Below are 26,024 nucleotides of genomic sequence, written 5' to 3' on the forward strand. Positions count from 1 at the left end.
GGTTTAGTACAATGCATACACTTTTCTCGAAGACAGATGCATTTTAGTGTATATTTAGAATAATTAGAGAATGCATTGTTTCATCATGTTGTAGGGAGAATAGAGGTTCGTAAACTACATAATAGTATTAGTACAGTGCATACACTTTCCTGAAAAATTAGAGAATACATTGTTTTGCCATGTTGTTGGGAGAATAGAGGTTTATAAATTACATAATAGTTTTAGTGCAATTCATACACTTTTCTCAGAGACAGATGCATTTTAGTGTATATTTAGAATAGTTAGAGAATGAATTCTTTCCTCATGCTGTAAGGAGAATAGAGGTTCCTAAACTACATAATAGTATAATAGTATGAGAATATTATAATAATATTGTTTTTATTATATAATGATAATAGTATTACTTAGTATGTAATAATATAATTATTTTAAATAACAATTACACACAATGCAATACCACTTCAAAATATATTAAGAAATTTCTTTGAATTAAAAGGTCCACTTACTATCAAACTTGATTTCATTAGGGAAAAAATCAGAAGAAAATTGTATAGGTGAGAGAATTATTTAGTCGGATAGAGATATATTATTCAAAAAGCAACTCATTATAACGTCATTTCCTTTTATATACCTCTATCCTTATCCCATCTTCTATTCCATATATTTCTTTTATTCAAGTCATAAGATCTCAGAAAACAAAATAACCTACTCAATCACTTTTGCTATCATTACATAGTCTTTTTGAACGTAGGCTTGATTTAAATAAATAAGAAAAAGTCCGGTGAGTATGGCGGCTATTTCAACAAATCAGGAAGTGGACGTGAAACACAAATAATTGTACAAAGAATGAACTATTATTTGTGCTAATACTTTCGGTTTTATAACCAAGAACCTTTCTCCATATATGAACACAAAATGAAGCATAAATTCTTTTGAAGCACTCATAAACAAGAGTGCACTATTTGTTCACTTATACTTCAAGAGAACTGCCTTATTAAATCAGATATTATGGTGAACACTAAATGGTTATTTCTAATATTCATTCCATTAGAGATTAATTCTGTTCTTTTCTAACACAAGTATTTTTTAAACTTTTTTATATGTTTTTACAAAAAAGTTATCAATATGTGTGCTGCTTTGAGTTCAATTATTTTAATCTAAAGCAAAGTCTGTCAACGTGGAGTGCACTCTATTCATGAATGCAAGTGAGCAATTTATTCTTATTAAATTACAAAATATTCCTTTCAAAAAATGAATGTCCGTTGCGGGAAACTTAGCAACGGAGTCTCTGTTTCTATTTATGACATTCCGTATCGATCAAACAGATACCAAACGGTAAATGAAGGAAGATCCACAAAACTCTTTTTAAACTTTTTCAAAATGGATCTTCTTTTTCTTTTTTCGTCTTTAGAGAAAATGCTTCTTTTTGAAAAAAATTATTCAGATAATTTTTTTTGTATTATTTTCAATATCACTGAGATAACAATTTTTGTCTTGTTCACACAACTTTTATAAACATATTCTACAATATGTTTCCTCAAATTTTATATAATGCTACATTTTATCTGAGAATAGTTTCATTCTATCTTCGGCTAATTACATTTTATTTGCGAATTACATTTTATCTGCGAATAGTAACATTTTATATGTGAATAGTTTTCTTTTATCTGGGAATAATTATATTTTATCAGCGAATAGTTACATTTTATCTGTGAATAGTAATAGTTATATTATATCTAGAAATAGTTACATTTTATCTGGGAATAGTTACGTTCTATCAGTGAATAATTTCATTTTATCTATGAATATAAATCACTTTTTATCACTGAAAAGTTACATTTTATTTGTAAATAATTATGTTTCATTTATAAATCGTTATATTTTACCTGGGAATTATAAAGTTCTCTGAGACACTTCGTCATAAGCATTTTTCTCCTTCGGACGCTATATAAGAAATATTTTAATGTGACAGATAATTAAATAGTAAAGATTTAAAATTCTATTATATATAATTCTCTTACGTGGCTCCCAAATTTTGGCTGTATTTCTTTTCCGCCGGTGGCAACGTTTGCTTTGTTTTGAAAACACCAAAGCATTCTGCCTTTTAATGATGTGTTTCTGATCTAATATATATAATTCTCTTACGTGGCTCCCAAATTTTGGCTGAAGTATTTCGTACAACTAAATAAGATTCTTTTCACAACAGTTAAATATTTACTTTATTTTCTTCATTCATACAGAAAACAGTCGGCAAAGAATTCTGTTAGGTTAAAAAACACTTCGCTAAAAAAATAACGAATTCTAAAAGAAAAGAAAAATAAACAACTTGAAAAATAAAAATGCCGTTGCCAGCCATTGAATTTTTTGAAAGTTAACTTAGCAACATTAATCAAAATGACATAGAAGCGCAACTAGATCAAAATTATGATACCTGAGCGCTTGACGTAACAAATCCTTCAATTCTAAAAGTGTTGTATCGCCAAATGCCCAAATTAACAATTGTGTTCTTAACGAAATTCTATGAAAAGTTTTAAATAAAAAACCTACTTCTACAACCGCTTCTTGAAGAACTTGGCTCATTGATTAAAAATATTGTTTTAATTTTACAGTAGTAACTTTACTTCTACTTTCATTATTGCTATGACCCTCTTTCATTACATTTTGCAACTTCATGCTAAAATTTGTGGACTTTATGTTGTTTTGTAGATGAATACTGACATTTAGAAATGTGTACATAAAAAAATAATATTTAGAGGTTAAGAGTTGCCTCAGAAAAATTTGAATTGTTGACATTGAACTTAACAATGAAAACAATCGTTTTTGTGAAAAATTGAATTGAAGACATTCAAAACTAAAAATATTGTGTTTCAACTTAACAATACTACCTTAATTTATACTTTAGAATTGCCTCGGAGAAATTTGAATTGTTAGCAATGACTTAAACAAAAAGTTTTATTTTAACTGACAAATACTATATTGTGATTTTAACTTTTTCTATGACTATACTCATTTTCTTACTCTTTTCTTTGTTTTTTATACATTTTATTTTTTTGTGATAAAATAAAAAACTTATAGTTGCTGTGCTTCTGAACACTGATGAAAACACAAAATGATGGGCTTCATCAACAATCAGAAATATATACATTTATTTTACAAATTCCATATTATTAAGGTGGCGCCCTTCAGAGAATTAAAAATACAAAATTATCTTCATCAAAGCCGATACTTTACATCCGGCGTTCAGTGGCAGGCTACTATTTCATATTGTTTTACAACACATGGCTTTAGCCCTCTGGTGGGAAAGACTTTAAAACAAAACTTACAACAGTTACTTTTCTCAACAACTGAAATTTAGAATAGTGTGATTAAGAAAAATATGTGAACTGCTTGCAATTTCAAATTAATATTGAAATGTACAGGTTTAGAATTTTCTACAGGGAAAAGTTTTCGGAACTTCAGTAGTCAAAAAAGTATACAAAAACTAGACGTTAAGAACGTATCCAATGAGCGAGCAAAGCGAGCATTGGATTGCGAAGCAATCCGAAACGAACTGTGAAAGCAGTTCCGGGGGTTGGTGAGCGCCAGCGATCAGGGGGCAAAGCCTCCTAGTTATTATTAAATAGTATTATTAGGATACATCATTAGAGATTATGTTTTTTCAAATTATGGGATATCATATAATTTTTCAAATCGTATGATTTAGAGATTTCTTGAAGACTAGCCGCTTGTGAGAACTAGCTGGTCAGTCTTAACAAATGCATCTCTCCGCAGATCCACATTGTCCTTTACTTGCAAGGACTCACCGTTTCGCGACTCCAAGCTTATTTTGCTGCATTCGGCAACATTGCATTGAATCGTCCGTATTATTATTTAATTGCAGATAGAAGGTGTATAAATCTTTTTACAAGTCACCTGCGGTGGCCAATTTGTCTGCCCAAACAGATTCACGTTTCGTGGTTCTACCTGGTCTTCAACTTGAATGTATTTACCTCTTCTCGATTAAATGGCACAAAAGTGGAGTAGATTATTTACGGAATTACGGAGGAAACAACAGCGTGGAAAAAAACAAACTCGTACGTGATTGTCAACATTCTACTGGTGATAATGGTGTGTTGAAATAGTGTTTCAGGAAGCGGAAATAATATGCGTATGGTGTGCATGCCCGTGGGCACAATATCTTCCATTTTAGGTGTTTACAGCTAACATACGCCCTTTAAATTGTATGTGAAAGTTGAATGTCTTTTAAAGTGTTTCTTTACGCAATTTTTTTATTTTTTGAATATTCAACATCAAATTCGGGGAGATATTGCTCTAAAGTTTCTGCTCGTACTTTTAATTATTTTTTAAAAATAACTCTTATCTAGTTATTATAAACTTTAAAGTTACTAAAATATCAAATATACACCAAGCATTCTTACGGCACAAAAAGAACTGTTTTTGCTACCATTCTTTGAAGTTATAACAGATTGAAGTTTCACAGTGAATAGAAAAGTTCCTTAATGACATCTGAATATGTCTCAAAATGATCCAACTTAACAGAATAAACCATTTTGAACAAAAATTGTGTTCAACAGTTGATTTGACGTAACTTGACAATTTAATTGTTAAGCATAACAGTTACATTTCCAAGTTATATCAAATTAATTTATATAAAATTATGTTTAGAAATTAATTTGACGTTTGTTTTCAACTTTGTCTTTCGTAGGCTACGTCGACACACCGACACGGGTTTAATGTCTTTCGGCATGGGTTTAGACCCCTATGGCCGGACAACGGGTGGGTACAGCATGGCGCAGCGCCACCACCACCTGAGGAAACCACGGTCATGGCACCCGTCACCTTATGTCTCAGAAGACGAAGACGAGAGGGAAGAGAAGAAAGCGAAGATTAAAGCAGAAATAGCGAGACGAAGGCAGCATATAGAAGAGAACGCCAGGTTACACGACGAGCTATACAAAATCGCCAGAGTTAGAGATGCCACAGGTCAGTAAAATACAATTTTTAGACATTTTTTTCATTTAACTTTAATTGTATTTTTAAAAAAAATAATAATTACTTACTTTTAAAAATTATTTAAAAAATTTACTTTTTTTCCTTTTTTAAAAAAAATGTAAATGAAATCGAATTTTGTTAATTAAAAAACCATTGAACTGTTTTAAAAAAAATGGGATATAGCCTTGGAAGTGTTGGCATCTAGTCAAGTTTGAATAGAATTTTTCCTCTCTATACCTATTGAGCATGGAGTGTATAGAGGAAAAAACAAAATTAAAATATGGGAGAAAAGGAGTGGATTTGTGTGTGCAGAAGAGGAATAGAGTCAAAAATTGAGAAATTCTGGGTAACATTCTCAGAAGTTTAAAATTATAATTAATAAGCAATTATGTAATTAATAAGCAATTATAGCAATTATAGAAGCATTAATAAGCAATAAAAATTTTGTATTATTTTAATTTTGAGATTGAAGAGGATTTCTGTTTATTTATTTATTGTCAGTAAGTTTAGGATTCGCGTTCAGAATCACAGTGAAATAGATTGAGCGGTAAAAAGTCAACACATTGGATATTCGTTCCTTGAGTACAAATCCTTAATTATATACATTAATTTTTTTTTAAATATTTTGACGGAAAATTATATTTGACCCATTGTATGGTAAGTCAAAAAAAAACGTACCACCGCGAATAACTTTTGATCTAATGATCGGATCTTCACGTTATAACACTCAATCTTAATGTTTCAGGAGTGACTTCAAATATGCTAATTAATCAGTGCAGATGATATCTTAAGTTACGAAATCAGACACAAACACGCACTTTCTCTGAATAAACATACCTTTTTTTCAATGGAATTGGATTTTTGATCCCAAAATATAGGGGGTTGCCGCAATTCGGGAAATAGGGTCACCATAGTTTGGTCAGGAGAGCGATCCAAAGTTTGGGCCCCTTAATGTTAATTTACTTCTCGCGTATTTCTCCATATCTCGAGAACGTTTTAAGCGTATTGAAAAAATTTTGAACACAAATATAAAATTAGTTTAGCCAAAGATAACGATATGCAGAAAATAACTTTTAGTAAATATTTGTTATTTTTTATTATTTTATTGAATAAGCTTTTAGTAGTTTTTTCAATAATGGTCGAAAAAATTTTGAGTTGTAAGGTTTACAATTTTTTACATCATTTTAAAGTAAAAAAGTCGTATATTTGAAATTTGATTTCTCGGGAACTATTCAACCGATTTTGCGCAAATTTTGTATTTTGTCTTGTAAAATTACATAATTTTAAAAAATGTATACCTAACAATTCAAACTTTTTTCAACTATTAATAGATAAAAATTCATAAATATTTACTAAAATTTATTTTTCGCATGAAATGGTCTTAAGATAAACAAATTTTATAATTTTGTGCAAAAATTTTTCAATTTGCTTAAGAAGTTTTCGAGTTATAGTGAAATACGCAAAGAGTTAAATAAACATTAAGAGGTTCAAACTTTCGATCGCTCTCCTGACAAAACTATGGAGCCCATGTTTCTCAGATTGCGGCTACTTCCTATATATCAGAAATACGTATCCGTCAAAAAAAGGTCTGTTTATTCAGAAAAAGTACGTTTTTGTGTCTTTTGTCTGATTCTGTTACTTAAAATGAAGTCTGCACTAATTAATTGGCATATTTGAGTACAACCCTATAAACCATTAAAACTGAGTCCTGGATCGTAAAGATCCGATCATTATATCAAAAGTTATTCAGGGTGGACCAATTCTCTTTTTTTTCTTTCGCTTACTGTACATTCGTGTAACAATGGTGCTTTTCTTCATTAGAACTAGTACCGGGAGGGTTAGGGATATTCCGAAGGAAAAGAAATATCTTATTGATCGTATTTAATACATGTTATAATATGTAAATTTGAGGTAAATTGAGGATCAAGTGATTCTAACTTATATTAAACCTCTACATATACTACAAATGCATTTTATTTGCATCGTTTCTGAAAGAGTTCCTTCATGTGGTCAGTTTTTTTTTATTTTATTCTGCTACGACAGTAACTAAAAATTTTTATCTTAAAATAATGAGACCCTTACAATGACTCAATATGGCTCAAAATATTTTATTCACCTTACAAGGCATTTTTTATCATTAAGCCATAATACCGAAATAAATTATTCACAACAAGAGTTTAGTAAATTTTTAAAAAAATCAACATTTGTAGGTAGGGTAAACTAACCAGTGTAGGAACACTTAAGCTTAGCTTGCCTTTAAAAAAATCACAAAAATTTCAAAATTTGTAATTTTAGCTAAATGGCAGTGCAAAACATATTTGTTATTAAATGCAAATTATGTAAAAAAATTTAGAGAGCTTACATAATATTGTTTTAAGTTTTTGGTGACTCTATTAATATGTAGTAAGATAACCAAGTGAACAAACAGTTCTCACCAGTGAATGAACTCTAAATTTTCCAGTGAATGAACACTTAATTTTCAGAATTTTTGATGCTCTTTTGGAATTCATAGGCCATACAAATGTCTAACAACAAGGATTTTTTCTTGAAATTATAACATCTAACCACAGCTAACGTGGAAAATTTTACTTTTTTTTTTCATTCATAAAATGGAGAGTAAAATGGGGTTGAATACCGAATAAAAGTAATTTTCTTTAATTTTCTTTCTCACAGTTTAATAGTCGAGTCTAAATCATGAATGTTTATCATTGTGTAATCCGATGATTTTTTATTACTATTATTTAATCGCGTTTTCGTTTAATCTTTTCCCCATATTTTTTTAAGCTTTTTTTTAATCTTTTTAAGTATTTTTTTCTCTCCATCATACTTTCTTGCCTTAACTCTTTTTACAGCTCTTTGAGTCTCTTTAAATTTTCGTCTTTTCTCTGAAGTTAATGCAAAAGGTAATTTATTTCTTTTTATTTTGATTTGATCTTCCTCTTTTTTCCCAATATTTGGCCAATGTAAATGTATCTTCGAAATATCTTCTGATTTTCCAGTACTATTTCTAGAATTTCTCACTGGATAATTGATGGGATAAAGGTGTTTCGAAGTTTGAGAAAAATCCATCTCTCATTCATTTATATCTAGTGGGTCTTCAGCAGCACTTACCATTTTTTGTCTTATAATAGAACGAATTGCTTTTGCAACTAACAATGCCTCAAGAGGACTTATATCAAAATCAGTTTTCAAGATACATTCATTATCAATGTTAGTTCTTTCAGCTTCAGTGCCAAAGTCTGACTTAACCAAATGTTCTTCTTGCAATAAATTCTTCCATATTTAGAAAAGCACAGGCTATTGGATATTTGGGAGATTAGACTCTTCTATCAATGTTCCTTTAAAAATTTGTTACATATCTTGTGAGATTTCATTCTCAAGCTTCGGAAGAATTAGTGCATCGTTAAGCTCGAAGTTCTCGTTTATCGAAATATGTGTTTTGTTGATAAGCTTTCTTGCTCAATAACTCCTTGCGTCTGTCTTGCATGCATTTGTTAAAGTCAACGTTTTCAACATCAAATGGAAACATTTGAAAATTTTATAAAAGCATTTAACTTCATTAGTTGATGTCTCAAAAGCCTATTAAGAAAAGTGTAAAATTACCTCTTCATATTGTTTTACGACTTTTTTTTTCAAGATCTAACTGAAGTTTCATTTAAGAATTCAAAGCTCGAAATACACCTACATCACAAGGCTGGAACACACAAGTAGAATTAGGTAGAAAGTTAAACCAGCGAATTTGTTTTGATAAACAAAACTTACTCAGTTTCAAATTGATATGAGATTTATGCCCATCCAAAAGAAGCAAAATAATTAATGTAATAGAATTTTCTATTAGCCATGGGTAGAAAGAAGCATTTGCAATATATTCGTAAAATGTTGCTGTGGTCATAGATTCACTTCATGAATCCAATGAAGTATATAGCAGGAACTGATTCTGTAATACCTGGAGGAATTCTTCAGTAAAGAAAACTATCGATGGAGGTACTTTTTTCCACTAGCTGAAATGTTAACCAAAACTGTTGTCCGTCCTTTTTCATTCCTAGGAACTATAGAATATAAATCCTTATAATTTTTTGGGCCGAAGATTTTTCCCGTTTAAGTGCAGTATTCAACACCTGAATGCGATCACATTCTAAAAGGATGCCAAGGCTACTTCCCTCCTGAAGATTCCTCTAAAGTTCTTAAAACCACTCTCGAATATTATTCTCAGTTTTAGAAAGGGAAGTTTTGCCTTTTGAAATTATCTACGCATTGCACTGAGTTATCAGTGGATGTCGACTTAAAAAAACTTTATCCATTTTTCACCTGGATGGCTGTCTTCAGATAGATGTTTCCTACTCGTATCCGTCATGACGTTAAAGACCGCATTACGATAATAATTTAGCTAATTATTGTCACAAAACCCAGCAAAAAATGTTCTATTCAAGTTTTTATCAATATATTTATTTAGTTTTCGATGAGTAAACATAGTTTATTAAGCTGTCTAACGTTTGATGGAACTAACCACAACATTTATAAAGATAAATTATAAATAAATTATGATTATAATTCTTTCCATAAATTTAGCAATTAAATTAGAATTTTCAAATGAAATTATTTTAAGAATTATTCATGCAACATTTAACAGAATTTTGAGTGTCCTCTATATCGCAGAACTACTAATTATCTTAGAGCCACGCAAAATCATATTTCACACCTACTGTTCATTCACTGGGAAATCTATTCCCAGAGAAGGAACATGCCTGTTCCTTCACTGGTTAGAACTTGTTTTTTGTATTTTTAACATAATTTTGATGTATAATATGACCAAAGGTACAAGAAAATCAAAAATTTTCTTTCATTTTCATTAACTTGAAAAAATCCCAGTTTAGGAACACTTGTTTATTCATTGGTTTTTCATCGTTTGGTAATCCAGTTAAAAAAAAAAAAACCCTAATCTCAATACTTGCTTATGAGATGATGCTTAAAATAAATCAAACGTAACTCCAATAACCACATTTTGAATTCCTCTCTTCACAGTGAGGAAAATAGAACTATTGTATGCAATTAATTGCACTTTAAAATAATAAATACGAACAGTGACCTTAAAAGTTTGTCATAGAATCAAGATGCTGAACAGATACTAACAAATTCAAAAAATTTTCCAGAGAAGACTATATGATCAGGCAACCCAATGCATTGTTCGATGACTTCCTATTGTTAGGTAGTAAGCTACTGTTACCAATCAATCTAAGTAGAAAAGTTTAAAATATTAATTTTAAAAAATATTTATCAAATGTTCATTCACTGGGGTGTGTTCCTTCACTAGTTGGTTTACCCTATGTAAATATAAGAAAGCTATTTACGAATCTTTTTATTTTTCATTGATTCTATTCATTGATATTTTCTAAACACTTTCTTCGATTTGTTAAAGCTAATCACACATCATCTAAAATCTTGTAGCGTAACATGGTAAAAGCCAAACCCGCGTATTTACCATTTGTCGAATTGTCATATTCGTAATATTAGTCTAGACCCCATCAACATGTTCTTAAACGCAACATTTTGGGACTTCCTTTAACATTGTCTTCTATTTATCTCTTTTGATTGCAACTAAATGAGAATTATTTTTCTAGGCTATGTGAGCCCAGCGTATGGCGACCGCCTTTACACCAGCCCCATTTCTTTGGAGAGTGGAGGGTCGTCGCAGGAGTCGACCCGGGACCAGGACGCTTTGCAGGCCATGGACGTCTACCGCAGCCACCCTTACTCCTCCTCCTCCGCCTACGTATCGCCACATCATTCGAGGTCACTTTCCTCAAGGTAAATTCATCCATCTTCAAATAACAAAATATTTTATCCGGAAAGATATGTCCAGACATTGTTTATCTTGCACGCTATAAATTCAGATTTTGATATTGCAACATATTTAACTAGGAAAATATATCCAACCATTATCTACTTAGGTCTATGGACATCTACCGCAACCTCGATTACTCTTCCTTTTCCGCCCACGTATCGCTACATCAATTGAGAATCACTTTCCTCAAAGTAAATTCATCAGTCTAATCTTCAAATAACAAAATATTTCAGCCTGAAAAATCTATCCAAACATCGTTTATCTTACGCGCTATAAATTGAGATCTTGATATGATGGCAACAAACTGAAACAAGGAAAATATTTCCAACCATCATCTACTTACATCTATGGGCATCTACCATGACCTAGATTACTCTTCCTCTTCCGCCTGCGTATCATTCGAGAATCACTTTCCTCCATGCAAATTCAACAGTTTAATCTTCAATTAACAATATATTTTTGCCATAAAAGGAAAATTTGTGGAACCATCTTCAATTTTGCATGCTCTCATTTAAGATCTTAGTATCCCATCAATACATTTTAGATAGAAATATATACACTGTAGCTGCAGTACTTTGTACAACTAAATAAGATTCTTTTCACAACACTTAAATATTTACTTTATTTTCTTCATATATCAGTCGGCAAAGAATTCTGTTAGGTTAAAAACATTTCGCTGAAAAAGGAAAACGAATTCTAAAAGAAATAAAAATAAACAACTTAAAAAATAAAAGTGCTGTTGTCAGCCATAGAATTTTTTGAAAGTTAACTTAGCAACATAAATCAAAATGACATACAAGTGTAGGTAGATCGCAAAATTATGATAACTGAATGCTTGACGTAACAGTAGCATCGTCTAATCTTGCATGCTATCATTTTAGATCTTGATATCATAGCGCTGGTTAAAGTTTAGAAAATGTATCCACCGTCATTCATTTTAAAGCTCAAATCAAGTGCAGAAATTGACATTCGATTCTCTAGATGAGAATCTCCCTCAGTGACTATAAAACGCCAAAAAGGTGTTTAGGCAATGATAAAGATTCTTGTCTGGTCAAATCAAAATTATAGTACGTGTATTTCTATACTTGTCTTTCACTATCTAGCAAAGAGTATGCCATATTCTTATGGACATCATTTATTTTGTTTGCTACCATTTCTTTATTATAATAAAGAAATTGTATTGTATTGTATTATAGTAAAGAAATACATTTTACTCAAGAAAATGTATCCAAGCATGCTTTTTTGCATGATAACCATTTCAAAAGTTTTTATTATTATAGCAAAATATTTAAGCCGATAGAATGTATCCGAATATCCTCTATTTTGCATGAAATAATTTTCGGAGATCTTAATATCATAGCAAAATATTTTATCTTGAAAATATATCCAACCATCGTTTATCTTACATACTATCATTTTAGGAGTTTTTATAACACTAGAAAAATATTGAGGCCAGGAAAATAAATGTCTTGCGGGATATCAGTTCAAGGGATCTGATTAAAATAGCAAAATATTTAAGCAAGGAAAATATACAAATCCGATTGTCCTTCTTCTTTTGTGATATCATTTTAGTCATATCATTATATCATAGCGAGAAAAAAATGTCTTTCGTCTTGCCTGCTATCATTCTATTTGATTTGTTAAATTAAAATATAAGCTGTGATTGTATCAAATTTGCTTACTACTAAATTTTGTCCGAGTGGTCAGCTGTCTCCTTTCTCTTATAAAGTCACAGATCCTTATAAAACCTCATAACAGAGCCGCGATGGCTCAGGGAATAAAGCGTTCACCTCCCAAAAAGGTGAACCGGGTTCGATACCCAGCGATGGCTGGTCGATACGAATCCGCATCCGGCTTGCACCAACCACAGTCCTGACGTGAAATATCCTCAGTAGTAGACGGATCATTGGTTAGAGTCCCCTTGGCATCAGGCAAATCGTGGGAGCATACTGTTTATTAAAATAAACGTATAATAAAACTAAAATGGTTGCTAAAATAAGAAAATTTAACTTTGGTTCTATCTTTATAGAATACCCTTCTTCAATGATAAATTATAGTATAACCACCTGCACACGGCTGGCAATGAACGTGTTAAACGAAGTAATATGCTTTTGCTTAAAATTCATATTCATTTTAAGCTCGGCGAATTAATTTTGTTGTTTTGCTTAAATTTGAAGTGCCCCACACCACTGGTTGAATAGCTGAATTCAACAAAATAACTGCTGGCAGCAACGTTAAATCTGCCGTGACTGAAAGTCCTCTCGTTGACTGAAGTTCAGAGAAAGGGGTACCAGCACAGGCGTTGTCTACGTCATCTGACCAGAGTCAAAATTACCTGGTATTCTAGCCAACGTGGTCGTTAAAAGATAGAACACTAAAAATAAGGCTAAGTGCTTAGCCATGTTTGAGTGACGAAGTGCGTAACTGATCTATAAATGCTAAATGAAAATTAACATAAATTTGAAAATGCACTGTTCAGATGCCAAAACTAGTTTCTGTAAATGATACGAAAAATCCTCTCTTCTCCTTAACCAAGTAATAAAAATCTTAAACCAACTTTTTTGTAACTTTAGATTGGCATCATTCCATTTGAGCTGAATATCAGTTAAACTTTTGCCTGTGCTTGTTAGCTCTGAAGTTGAAAGAAAAGAAAGAAAACCTTTACTACCCTCGTTATTCATTAAGTCAGTTTCATAAGAAACAATTGTAAACGGCCTCTTTTCAGCTTCTTAATTAACCTGTAATGTCCCCAAACTGATTCGTCTTGAGTTACTTAAATGCGAAATTAATTATGAAAACTCTCAAGAAACTTGCTTACGTGGCCAAACTTTAACAAAACACCTGTACAACCTTGCACAATAGCTAAACCCGTCTGGTCCTGAACTTGTATCATAAATTAATCCTTTTGACTGTTGTCAGCTGAGAAAATAGTCTTTCCGCGATGAGCTAAAGATGGCGCTGTTGCGTGTTTAATTATTACATTGTAGTTCTTCCTCTTCGTTGAGCATTATTGTCTCTCTTCTCCTCTCTAATATGAGAAATGACGTCTAGAGATGTGTTTCATATGAGGTCGTTGAATATTTTAACAAAGGGTCATAGTCAATGCTTTCGAGTCTTATTTAACGAAGAAAGTAAAACTATTTTCCGTTCAACTAATGAACAAATAAATACTTTTTTTAATGAAATGTATATACGCCATAGACTAATATATATTTCAATTTGTAAAAGGCGTTGAATAGCTGAGTCATATTTAGACTTGTGATAGTCACTATTTAACTCTATAGTTCATAATTTTTAACCCAACCCAGAATACAAGAGAACTTTTAGATCAAGCAGTTGGACAAGCTTTATGGAGGACGTTCTGATGGACCCGCATGATGTTTTCATGGGAAGGAAAAACCACAAAAATCTTTCTAATTTAACTAAATAGAAAGACAATTCTAACACATGATAAGTTTACCATTAAGGATATTTTAAGTCAGCACTGCGGTCGGTGGGGACCGTGGTAAAACCATCACTGGGGTTCGTATCTAGGTCACCTAATTGGCAGGCGATTGCTCTATTCTCTGATTCGCCACGCCTATTGGTAGCTGATTGCATAATACGGCTCTTTACAAACTGCTGTTATCATTTTGCAATGCACCTCGCTAACTACAAAACTCCAATCAGCTAGGTAATTTCATTAGAAGCCCAGGCGTCTTCGTTACTTTACGAATTAGTTAGTTTAAATGAACTAAAACTTTAATGGGGCATATTTCACTCGGGGAGGGGCAGAAATTATCGCTAATTTGTACCTTATCCAAGATTTTCAACCAAGCTCTTTAGTTTAAACTTAATTTTGAGTTAAAAGAGTTTTACAGATGCGTGCTTCCCTTTTTTATTAATATATATACTATATATATATATGGAGTTTGTTCAATTTTTTTCAGATATGATGGGGTTAGTCGTTCTCATAGCCAGCCCTGGCAGTACGAATACGGATATTTGGAGGATGACCCCTTAGATCCCCTTAATGACCCATTCTACGATTACTCACCCCCGGTGACAGACTCCGAGGCGGATCTAGCGCCCATGCCTCTGCTACCAGATATGCCTACCCGGTCTCGGAAACTTCTGCAAGACCTAGGCAGCACACCACTGCACCATCAGCCTTACAGTGATCCACCCTCCAAACAGCACTACTCCAGATCAGGTAACGTAATAAAATATTAATCATGTGTGACATAAAATACTGCTAACCCTAAATTTGCTGTCAGTCCCCACCGTAAGACATAAAGATCTCTTATAAGACGTAAGATATGCAGGTCTTATTAAAGAAATAAAATATAAAGATCTTATGGTAAGATCTGAGATATTAAAATATTATTGAACGACGTAAGATAAATGGATCTTATTGTTAGATGCAAGAGATAAAGAACTTATTGAAGGACATAAAATATAAAGATCTTATTGAAAAACGTAGGAGATAAAGAAGAGCTTACGGAAAAAAACATTTCATGTGGTATTTTGAAAACAATCGAATTCCCAAATTTAAGAAGTTATGTTCTCATGTAAGTATTGAGCCATAATGTGATTTACCATATCTTTGAATCAAAAGGTTTAAAAAATATCCCAATTTACATCTTTTATATGGATGTTAGATATTAGTGATAGTAGATTTCATTCGTGCAATAAATTCAAATGTGAGAACCTGGGCCTTTTATGACTTTTTAAATTAATCACTTTGTTTCTTATCCCTTTTAAAATTATCACTGATGATGAACACCACATCCAAATATTTCTAATGCATATTATTCATTATTGTTTTTGTTCAAAGCATTATTTTTAAATCATTATTTCATCAATATCGCCGCCTGAAAAGCCCCGTTAATTAAATGGAGACATGTGCGCGTTAAATCTGTCGGAGTCACTAAGTCCTCCAAGTTCCCATAACAAATCAATACCTCTAGGGATACTGAATTGGAGATGGGTCCTTCTCTGGTTCAGGTCAAAATGGAATGAGACACGTGTTTGGGGCTGAAATCGTATTCCTGGCCATGGGTGGTCCCTCAGAAAAACAAGAAATGAATCCTCTGCCTTCAATTCACTTGGTTTCTCAAGCATTCTTTCTGCCATAGTCAATAGAAACAAAGAAACATTTTCATTTATTTTCAGTAAGTATTTCTTTCGAAATAAAAGTTACCTTAACCCAGGGGTTCCCAAACTTTTCCAGATTTGGGCACTCCTACAAAATCACATAATATTTGACACTGGTATAATATTTCATACTTACATTAATATATGTTTCATATGTGCAAGACTATAAAACTAAAATTAAAGTAGGTGGTGATAATATAAGCATAACTAACGCAAACTATACATAAAATTCACTCAAATACTTTTTAATTAAAAGTTATTAATCTATATATATAAAAATGAATGTGTTCCTTCCTGCCTGCCTGCTTGCCTGCCTGTCTGTCTGCCCTTCATAGACTCCTAAACCATCCGACAGAAAGCTATGAAACTTGGCATACAGATAGTTCAAAGCACGAGGAAGGTCACTGTCAACATTAGAACATTCTGCGACAAAGCGTTCCAGCGGTATCAACGAAAATAGAAATGGAATTTTCTGATTGGTTAAAAGTTAGCCATTGACCCATTGTTTTAAATTTTGCTATAAGCGATTCAGTTCTCAAATATCTTGAAGATGACAACAGTGATATTTTCTATCTTATAGCTCTATTCATTTAGAAAAGTAAATTACATATACTTTAGAATTTAATTATAATTGGGTATAATATGAAAAAAACACAACTACTTCGATTTAGTAGGAACAACATATGACGCAATGCTAAACGAATGGAATTTAGTTGTTGTTTATTTAGTTATTGTTATTAGTAGTTGTTGTTATTTGTTTTAGTTGTTGTTGTTCATTTAGTTGTATTTAGTTTCAATAACTTTTCTTTATAATGCAATAAAATCTGGCGAGCAGCTATTTAAACCATCGAACACTTCGTTTGTTTATTTGTGGCTTGAAGTTAGGCTCGCAGAAAATGCCGTTCATGGGTTAAATTTAGTAGGAACAACACAACCTGTGACGTAGGCTATGTTATACCCAATTCGCGCAAGATTCTTTATGTCAGGTGAGCACAAGCACGTGAACTCAACGAGAATAGATTTCGTAACTATTGGTTTCATCACGGATTTAGTATTCGCGATTCCTATGAACATTAGTAGGCGTTGTTGTATGAGACGAATACCTGCGTTTTCTATAAGAACAGTCATTCAGTTACTCTGGAGACGTCTTTAATGTAGCGTGTAGCATTGTAACGATCCTTCTTTATTGTGGCTTATTAAACTTAAAAAAAGAAAAATGTTTAATAATCTTTTTTATGCAAGCGAAAGCAAAATGGTATCTCTTTTTTTAGAGAAGGAACATCCAAAACACATCGGAAAAAATATTTGTAAATAAACAGAAAAAAATATGCATCTTCTTATAAGAGTTAAAACCTAATGCCAGAGAAGTAGTTTTACTAAATTTAATGATATAACATGAAAGACCTATTTAAACCTTACATTCCATAGTTTTAAGAATCATATTACTTCAAAAATTAAAATAAACAAAAAGTATACGAAAGCATCATAATTTTATGAAATTTAACTTTGTAAAAAAAAGTTTTTTGGCAACAATATTTATCAAAAAATTTCAAGTTTCAATAAAAATCATTATTTCGAAACTAAAAGACGTAAAATAAAGAATAAAAAAAAATTTCTTTTTTGTCGCCATTTTTTAGTGCTACGAAAATTCGTCCTTGGGATTTACCATAAACAAAACCAGATGCAATTTTATTTTTTCAGGAGCGAAATATTTTACCAAAAAAGCGAAAATGTACCAATTCCCATGACATGAAACTTTATCTTGGTAAACGTACGTTTTGGAAATGTTATCTCATTTGAAATCCTATTTATTAGCGTTAATATGGCGACATCATCAGGTGAACGAAAGTAGGGTTTGTTTTGAATCTGTGTTAAACTTTATATCTGCCCATTTTTCACCGAAAACCGATTGACTACTTTGATTTTAAATAAAGTGTTTTATTTTATGATTTGTCGCAAAAATTTTAGGTGCAGATTGGCGGCACTTAAAAACTGCCAAATCTGTAGCAGCGGTGGCGTTAAGACATAAGCACCGAATTTTTATTCCATACTTTTCTGAATCATATTACTTCAAACATTTGAATATGCAAGAAGTATACATAAACACATAATGTTATACCATTTAATTTTTCAAAAAAATTATTTTGACGACAATTTTTATCTAAAAATCATAAACCAAAAAACGTAAAACAAAGAATTCTTAGGATAAAAAAAAAACGATTTTAAAAATTCCTCATATTGAAATAAAAAAACTGTCATATTGTTTCCTTTTTTCATTTTTATAGTTCTTAGTCAGACGTAAAACCATTCTGTGGAGAACTATTGTCAAATAAGAAAAAAAAATTACAAGCAAATTTTTTATTATGAAAATCATAACACTCACCTTCTTTATAAATCCGGAGAATTCCAAATGAAATATTCATCGTTTGAAAATTTTATTTTCAAATAATATCTACATAGATTATTCCTTCATTACTTTTAGGTAACAATAAATCAAAATTTAATAATTGCATGATCTCGATAGGAATTTCAATAACGTAGCTTGAAAACAGAATAGCTGAATTCTAGTTGAAATTATTCTTTCAAAACTAAAAAATTATTACCAAGAAAACGATAAAAATTTATTAATAATCAGCACAAATGATACTATTTAATTTAAGTAATTCGGAGGATTCTTTATTGTTGTTTTCCGAATTACATAGATTCAGAAATATTTACTATTCTATAAAGAAGAAGAATATTCTATAACTATTACAGATCTGTACGTTCTGAATTCACATTTATTCATTGAAATGACGAGAGCAATGTTGACTCCACTTTAATTTGTAATGAATTTAAGACAGAAAAAATAATTTTACCGTAATACACACATCTGTAACAGCAAGTCATCATGAAATCCGAAGTTATGTTGTTGGTAATAGAAAGGTAAAAATTACTGAGAAATTATTCTTCAAATGCTTGGCGTGTTCTGCTTCAATGTTTGACATGTTCTGGTTAGTTTTTTCAAGTTCTTCTACCGTTTCCTTAGGGAAATTTTGCTTCTTATTTGCTGCTAAGAAAATGGCGTCCGTCATTGCCAATGGTTATGATTGAATTAATGCCCGATATTTTCAGGCTTCCGTTAGAGGGCGGCGTACTCGAATGTTGCGATCGCAAGTTGTGAAAAATGTTTAATAAAAATAAAGGCAAAAGCAAATGTCATTCAAATTGCACGTTTTCAACAATTATTTATATTTAGTATGCAATTTTAGGTTACATTTTACACCCCGTTCGGTTCGTCCAGAACAGCCTTCGATGCAGAAGTATCGGCAATAAGCGTTGCTCTATCACAACTTCAGAATCACCTTGAGAAATTCGATAACATAGTCATCCTCTCTGACTCCAAAGCCGCACTCCAAGCTACTGCTTCCTCCCAAGCCCCCGCATCTGCCGACATTTTACATTGTCGTCAAGCCCTTCACAGGCTTGACCAACACTACAAAAATTTCGCCATGCAATGGGTACCAGCGCACTGTGGACTTCAAGGTAACGAAACTGCAGATTTCTTGGCCAAAAAAGCCGCCAAGATTTTACAAATATCTCTTAAGCCAGTTCCTTTCTACACCGCAAAAAGGCTAATAAAAATCTCTCTTCGAACAACATTTGAGGCAAAACTCCAAGAAGCAAATAAAGATAAGGACTGACTGTAAGGAATTAAAGATATTCCGTCATGGCCAGGAGAAAAATCTGTGGCTCTTTTTCGCCTTGCCACTGGCCATGACTGTTTATCAAAACACTTATACAGAATCAAAATCTTTTCAAGCCCCTTTTGTCCATTATGTAACCTGCAAGAAGAAATGGACGCTAACCATCTGATACGTTGCTCTGCACTTCCTCCTGGGCTCTTGTGGGAACGTTATTGGCAGGCGAGATACTTTTTTAATGACCTATAGACTCTTTATGTAGTTCTTGTTTCCGTTTTTGTTCTTTCTCTGTATTGTTCTCAGCAACAAATTTGTCTTTCATGTCTGCCATTGTAGATAAAAAAAATAAAAAATTAGGTTAGCACAAGTAAATATAGTTTTTGAAGGTTTCATTGCTGACAGTTGTCATTTGAAAACTATCAGATTGTTTATTATTACAAAGTTTTCGAATTCACATTCATTTTATTTCTTTCATTTAAGAAATAGATTTTTGTTTTAAATTTTATCATTATTATATTTCTTATTTATTTCATTTTTATTGCTTTTTTTATTATCTAAAATAAATATGTGAATTTTCGATTTAGCAAATTCGCGACAGCTGTCAACTTTTACATTTCTTTTTGTTTGAGAGAGAATATTTGCAAAAATATGCAGCCTAAACGAATCGTTCTTAGTCATCTCAAGCACGCAAAAAGAGAACTACCCGTGCTTCAGATACATCGGAGCAACGGGAAAAAAGACTTGAAACTAATCAAGAATCGAGTCTGAGCAACTGGAGCAAAGACTGTTAACAAATCGACTACGCACTGCTCAAGTCCGTTCGTTGAAAACATCAGAGCAACGCGAAAGAAGACTATTAACGAATCAACTACTACTATTCAAGCCCGTTCATTGGAAACATCAGAGCAACGCGAAAGAAGACTATTAACGAATCAACTACTACTATTCAAGCCCGTTCGTTGGAAACATCAGAGCAACGCGAAAGAAGACTGTTAACGAATCAACTACGCACTACTCTAGCCCGTTCGTCGGAAGTATCAGAGCAACGAGATGCAAGAATGAAAATCAATTAAGAACGCACTTCACTATTCAGACGCTGCCAATACTCTGATTTGAATCTCAGTACATTTCACTATAATGATCCGACAACCAACTATAGTCTTCACCCAACCGTCATCATCGAAAAAATGGATCAATTATGCATGTTTTGTAGTACACTCAAATTTAAGAATGAAACAGCTGAAATTTGCTGTTCTGGAGGCAAAGTGAAACTAACAGATTTAACGTCTCCAGCCGAGCCATTATAAACGGTGTTATCGGGTCAAGCAAATCAATAGAAACTTTTCTTGGCGAATATATGTTGGTACGTTCGTGTTTCCAAATGACTTCATTCTTTGCTACAAGTATCGGTGTGCATATGGGCAGCCAGATTCATTTATTACATTCACATGGAACCCTACTTGAGCTAAAATTAAGGAGCTTTTGTAGCCTACTCAAACATCATCGGATCTTCATGATGCATTACCGCACGTGACTTAAAACAAATATTAGGCTCTATACTTGGTTTTATTGCGAAGCGTCATGTTTTTGGGGTGACACGGTGTTTGATGTATTCTATTGAATGGCAAAAAAAGAGAATTGCCACATGATTTGGCTAATTGAAAAAATCACACCATGACAAATTGGTCAGCTCATATCAGCAGAAATACCTGATGTCGCCATTGATCCAGACTTTTTTCAGATCATCATCCGAAATATGTTTCATGGTGCGTGTGCATCACCATACATGTCTGTTTGAAAATGCACTAACGATATCCTAGAGAATTAACTGTTGAGACTATCACTGGTTTTTTCACCATTAAATAAAATTCTTATTTCAAATCATAATCGCAAATCTCATTTACACACTTAAATACAAAATTAAAATTCAAACTGAAAGCATTGCAACTCAAGAAGGGTACAGCTAGTATAATATAATATACAATATTATAAGTACCTATAAAATAAGAGACAATCTTCCCAGCTTTTTACATAGAACAAGCCTGTCTTACATATATTCAAAGGTTTATGTATTCTACCTTGAAACCCTTTTTTTTCTATAAATTTGTTATACATCGTTTTTAAACGATTAATATTAGATATGGAAACACTGTTTGTGATCAATAACATAATTCAAAATGTTAGATCGACACCGTAAGCTACAGATAGCTGTTTTGTTGAAAACTTTCATACATTTTTTTTTGTTTGATGTTATGATTCAGCGCACTAGTCTTATGATCAATATTATAATTCAAGACGACACTATAAGCTACAGATTATTGATTTGATGAAAATCTTTATACAAATATTCGATATTATGATTCAAAGCGTCTGTCTTGTAATGAATATTAGGATTAAAGACATCAGATTCACACCGTAAGCTACAGATAGTTGTTTTCGTGAAAACCTTTAAGCATTTATTCGATATTATGTGATTCAGCCCACCAGTCTTATGATCAAGACGTCAAATCGGCACTATACGCTACAGATCGTTGTTTTGATACGAAACGTGAAAACTTTAGCAATTCATATTGTGCTATAGAATGCTACAAAGCACCACTCTATTGGACCAGTTTTATGATTCGAAACTTCAGTTCGTTAATGTTTTTGCTGGTGGTTAAAAATTCTTTTTTTTTATCTGCAGGTGGAGTTCCTTACGACGACGACTACGTTGACAGTCGAGAGCCTTTGGATGACGTGCGACGTCATGCACCACATTCACAGTCATCAGGAGATCGTCACCAGTCCACCTACCTGCGGAAAGCTCAAGTAAGAACGTACGCAAACCTATTTTGTTTTTATCTTCACTCTGCACTCTCTTTACTCAGCTTTTAGTGTTTCTTTAGAAGCAGCAACGCTAGATAATATTTTTTGCAAATCTTTCTGGCGTATGTTCCCTAAAGGTGTTCCACGGTACCTTAGAGTTCCGCGAAAAAGTCACTGAGGTTCCATAGGTTCGGAATTTTTTTTAACCAGTTTTGAGTTTTAAAACCTGCAACTATGTTTTTATCCAGCCGATGATCTATAATTTATTAAAAAATATTTCGGTTAATTGTATGAAATTATTTAAATACCGAATATATTCCGAAAAATGAAAAAAGAAATAACAACATTTAAATAAATATTTATACTTTCCAACAACAATATATTGTTTTGAGAAAATACGAAAACGGAAAGCAAATACGAAAAGAATATGCATTTACAAATAATTGCATCATTATTTATCATCGAACTTTACAATTCAAAATAAAATGGCTAAATTGAAGAATAAAGGATCATTTTTCTCTGATTTTTGAAAATTGGAACTATGTTTGCATTCAACCGATGATCTATTACTTATTTAATATTTCGGTTAATTTTATGAAATTATTTAAATACCAAATATATACCAAAAAATGATGCAGTTTCTTCTATATTAATTCGTTGTCTTTTTTTATAGTTTGTATCTTAACAGTCGTTAATGAACTTCATTTATAAAGTTGGTGTTCCCCCCAAAATATCATAAAGAGTTCCGCAACCGGAAAAAAAAGTTGGGAACCACTGGTCTAATCTACAAGCATTGATTAACTAATACAGATATTCTAAAACGCTGAAATAAAGCATAGTTGATAAATAGAAAATTAGATAATAAAGTACGTTAATAAAAAGCCAGCCAGGTTAAATAAACAACAATAAGAATTTAATCTTCGATACAAACATGGTCTGGCAAGATCAGCTACACTAATTGGTCACATCGTTCCTGCGTGCTACTCTCGAATAAGCTGAAAGTTTTTTTCTCACTCAAGTTGTTACCCAAGTTCAGTTCTCACCTTTATTAGTGGTTGTCATGCTCAGTATATAATAACTGACAGTTTTTTAAGTGACTTAATATTGAAATCAAGCAATAATTTTAAACTATATGCTGGGAAGAATTATCTGGACTTTAGAACGAACAAATATCTAAAGCATTTTTAAAAGTTAATATTTTCTTTTAATAAAAACTGCCGATTTTGCGATATCTCTCTACCTACATTAAAATTGTCAAAATCAATGAATTATTCTCATTTTTTTACAAATTTGTATGAGATTAGATAATGCGGCAATGGAATAGGCTTTTAAATATTAAAAAAATGAAACCTCAAACGCTTATCATTTTCTGAAAACTATGGATTTTTTTCCATATTCCATATTCCGTCTTGCACCCTTTTCAGAATAAACACAGAAGACGCTGGCTAAAGATACATTAAACTTGACAGTCATAACAGCTTTCTAATTCACAGCAGTTATGAATTGATTGAATGTAGGGTTTAGTGGCACAAGGTCCAAATGAGGTCATGCTACGCACAGCAGTTATGAAGTAGCCTTCGAAATTGCGACGACAGAAAAACAAACGGAAGCTACACTTTTCTTTTTAAAAGGCCTAAATTGTTTTTTCTCACAAAATTATCGAAATTTTGAAAAGATATGTGTGATGATTTGTTTTATTCTGAGTAATTTGTCACCATGTATAGTATAATGCACAGAAAACTTTCAAAGTTACAGCAAAAGTACTAACAATCGCTCACTGGAAACAAAACAAAAAATAATAGACCCATTTTTTAAATTGGGATAGTCTTCAAACTCACGTTTTATCTTTAAAGTTATTTATTCAAAGTTTTGTCTTTAAATATATTTTCCTCAAATCACGTTTTTTATCATTATGCGTGCAAGATTTCTCGATTTATATTTAACCTATAAGTGTAAAGCTTTGTAATTGCTTGGAATTTGACATGTTGATTAAATCATTCCAGTACTTGATAATTGGTAAATATATTACATTTTGTTTTGGTCGAGAAAAAAAGGAAGTTCAATAAAAATCTAAAAAATTAAGCTGTTTTCTTCTTTTTTTTTCTAGTTTAAAAAATCCTTTTCATTTTTCAATTTCTCCGAACTAATATAGCTTTAAAAAGAGCATATTGAACTACCTATTCAAAGTTATTTCAAGTTATTAACGGGAATTTTATGACCATCATGGTGTCCTAGTATCTCTAAAGAAAGTTAAATTTTTAAAATTCTTTGCATTATCTCACAAATGTGTTGGTATTAAAATAATACCTTTGCTTATGTCCTGTAAAAAATTCAGAATCGAATCCTAAGTTAAATTTTAGATAAATTATAGCGTTTCAAGAAAATTTCTTTAAAATTCATTTTTAAAATAACGCTACTATTTACTTAAAGCAAATGGATTACATGAGAAAGGAATAACGAAACGTTACAAAAGAATTCTTCATTTTAAATATATTTCTTATAAACCCATGTCGGGGTTACCAGTTTATTTTGGAAATCAGTTTGAAATTTCATGTACTACTTTAAACTATGTAGCCGACCGGCCTGTGTAGGGGGCAGGGAACTGCCCTTGCATCAGAAAGGTTCTGGGTTCGAATCCCGGGCAAGGCATGGATGTTCTTTCCTTCTCTGTACTATCTGTGGGAGCGACGTTAGCCCACCTAAAAGAGAGGTGCCCCTGAAAGAGAGGCCAACAAAATCGCCCTCTAAATGCCTGAATTGACGGATGTTAACACAGGTGGACATTGAAAAAAAAAACTTTTAAATATATATTATATTAAAATAAATAGAATTTATTTCATATTTAGAATAGCGTTTTTGATGGCTCCCTTTTTCACCACATAGTATTGGTTTTTATTTTTTTTCAAGCGTGCTGATATTATTTTAATCTTTATACAGATTTCTAGGTTATTCAAAAAATATTTGGTATATTAATTACTAGGCGCGAAATTGTACTTTCGAGGGAAAATTGCTTAGAAAAAATGCTTCAAAAAATTAAATAAACTTTAAAGTAAAGTAATAAATGAAAAATAATAAATTTCTTTTCTTTATTTGTTTATTACTTTTTTTTAATCCAAAAACGATTAATTTATTCTTATGCTAGTGTGGTATTACGTTTTTATGTCATGCGAATCATTAGCTATTATTATTAGCGATACTTTTAACAAATTCTTTAAAAATAACTGAAAGAGAACCAAAAAAATTTAAATTTTCAAGAATGTGTGCGTAGTTGCATACCTACAATGAGGTAAAAAAAATTGTTTGACTCTTATTTAAAAAATAAAATTTTCTTATTCAAGCAACTTCTGTTAAAGCTATTCCATATTGAAACATAATGGATTCAATGAAATAGATTATCGAGAGTGGAATGCAATTTATGAAATTAAAGGGTGTAACTTTTTAGACTATCAATACAAACACCACACCTCTTATTGAAAAAGCTATAAGGAAAATTCTTAGTTTACGCCATATGACTTTATTTTATATATATTAAACATTACATACGATTGAAGATTGTGACAGACATT

At 31.8% G+C, this 26,024-nt stretch overlaps 1 protein-coding gene across 11 annotated transcripts in view; it reads left to right on the forward strand.

Annotated features, from left to right (window-relative positions):
* LOC107436973 (uncharacterized) overlaps positions 1-26,024 on the forward strand; it is a 272,773-nt gene that overhangs the window by 207,261 nt on the left and 39,488 nt on the right. For all 11 annotated transcript variants that reach the window (XR_011637865.2, XR_011637864.2, XR_011637861.2 and 8 more), the window contains exons 14-17: positions 4,706-4,983; positions 10,611-10,797; positions 14,764-15,026; positions 22,337-22,461. Coding sequence is in view for 3 of the 11 variants with exons in the window: in XM_043041297.3 (XP_042897231.1) it covers positions 4,706-4,983; positions 10,611-10,797; positions 14,764-15,026; positions 22,337-22,461 (853 nt within the window). In the remaining 8 variants the exon portion in view is untranslated. The remainder of the gene's footprint in view (positions 1-4,705; positions 4,984-10,610; positions 10,798-14,763; positions 15,027-22,336; positions 22,462-26,024) is intronic.

This window comes from Parasteatoda tepidariorum, chromosome 9, assembly GCF_982258835.1.
Source record: "Parasteatoda tepidariorum strain Cologne lab strain chromosome 9, Ptep-v5.0, whole genome shotgun sequence".
Lineage (NCBI taxonomy): Eukaryota > Metazoa > Arthropoda > Arachnida > Araneae > Theridiidae > Parasteatoda > Parasteatoda tepidariorum.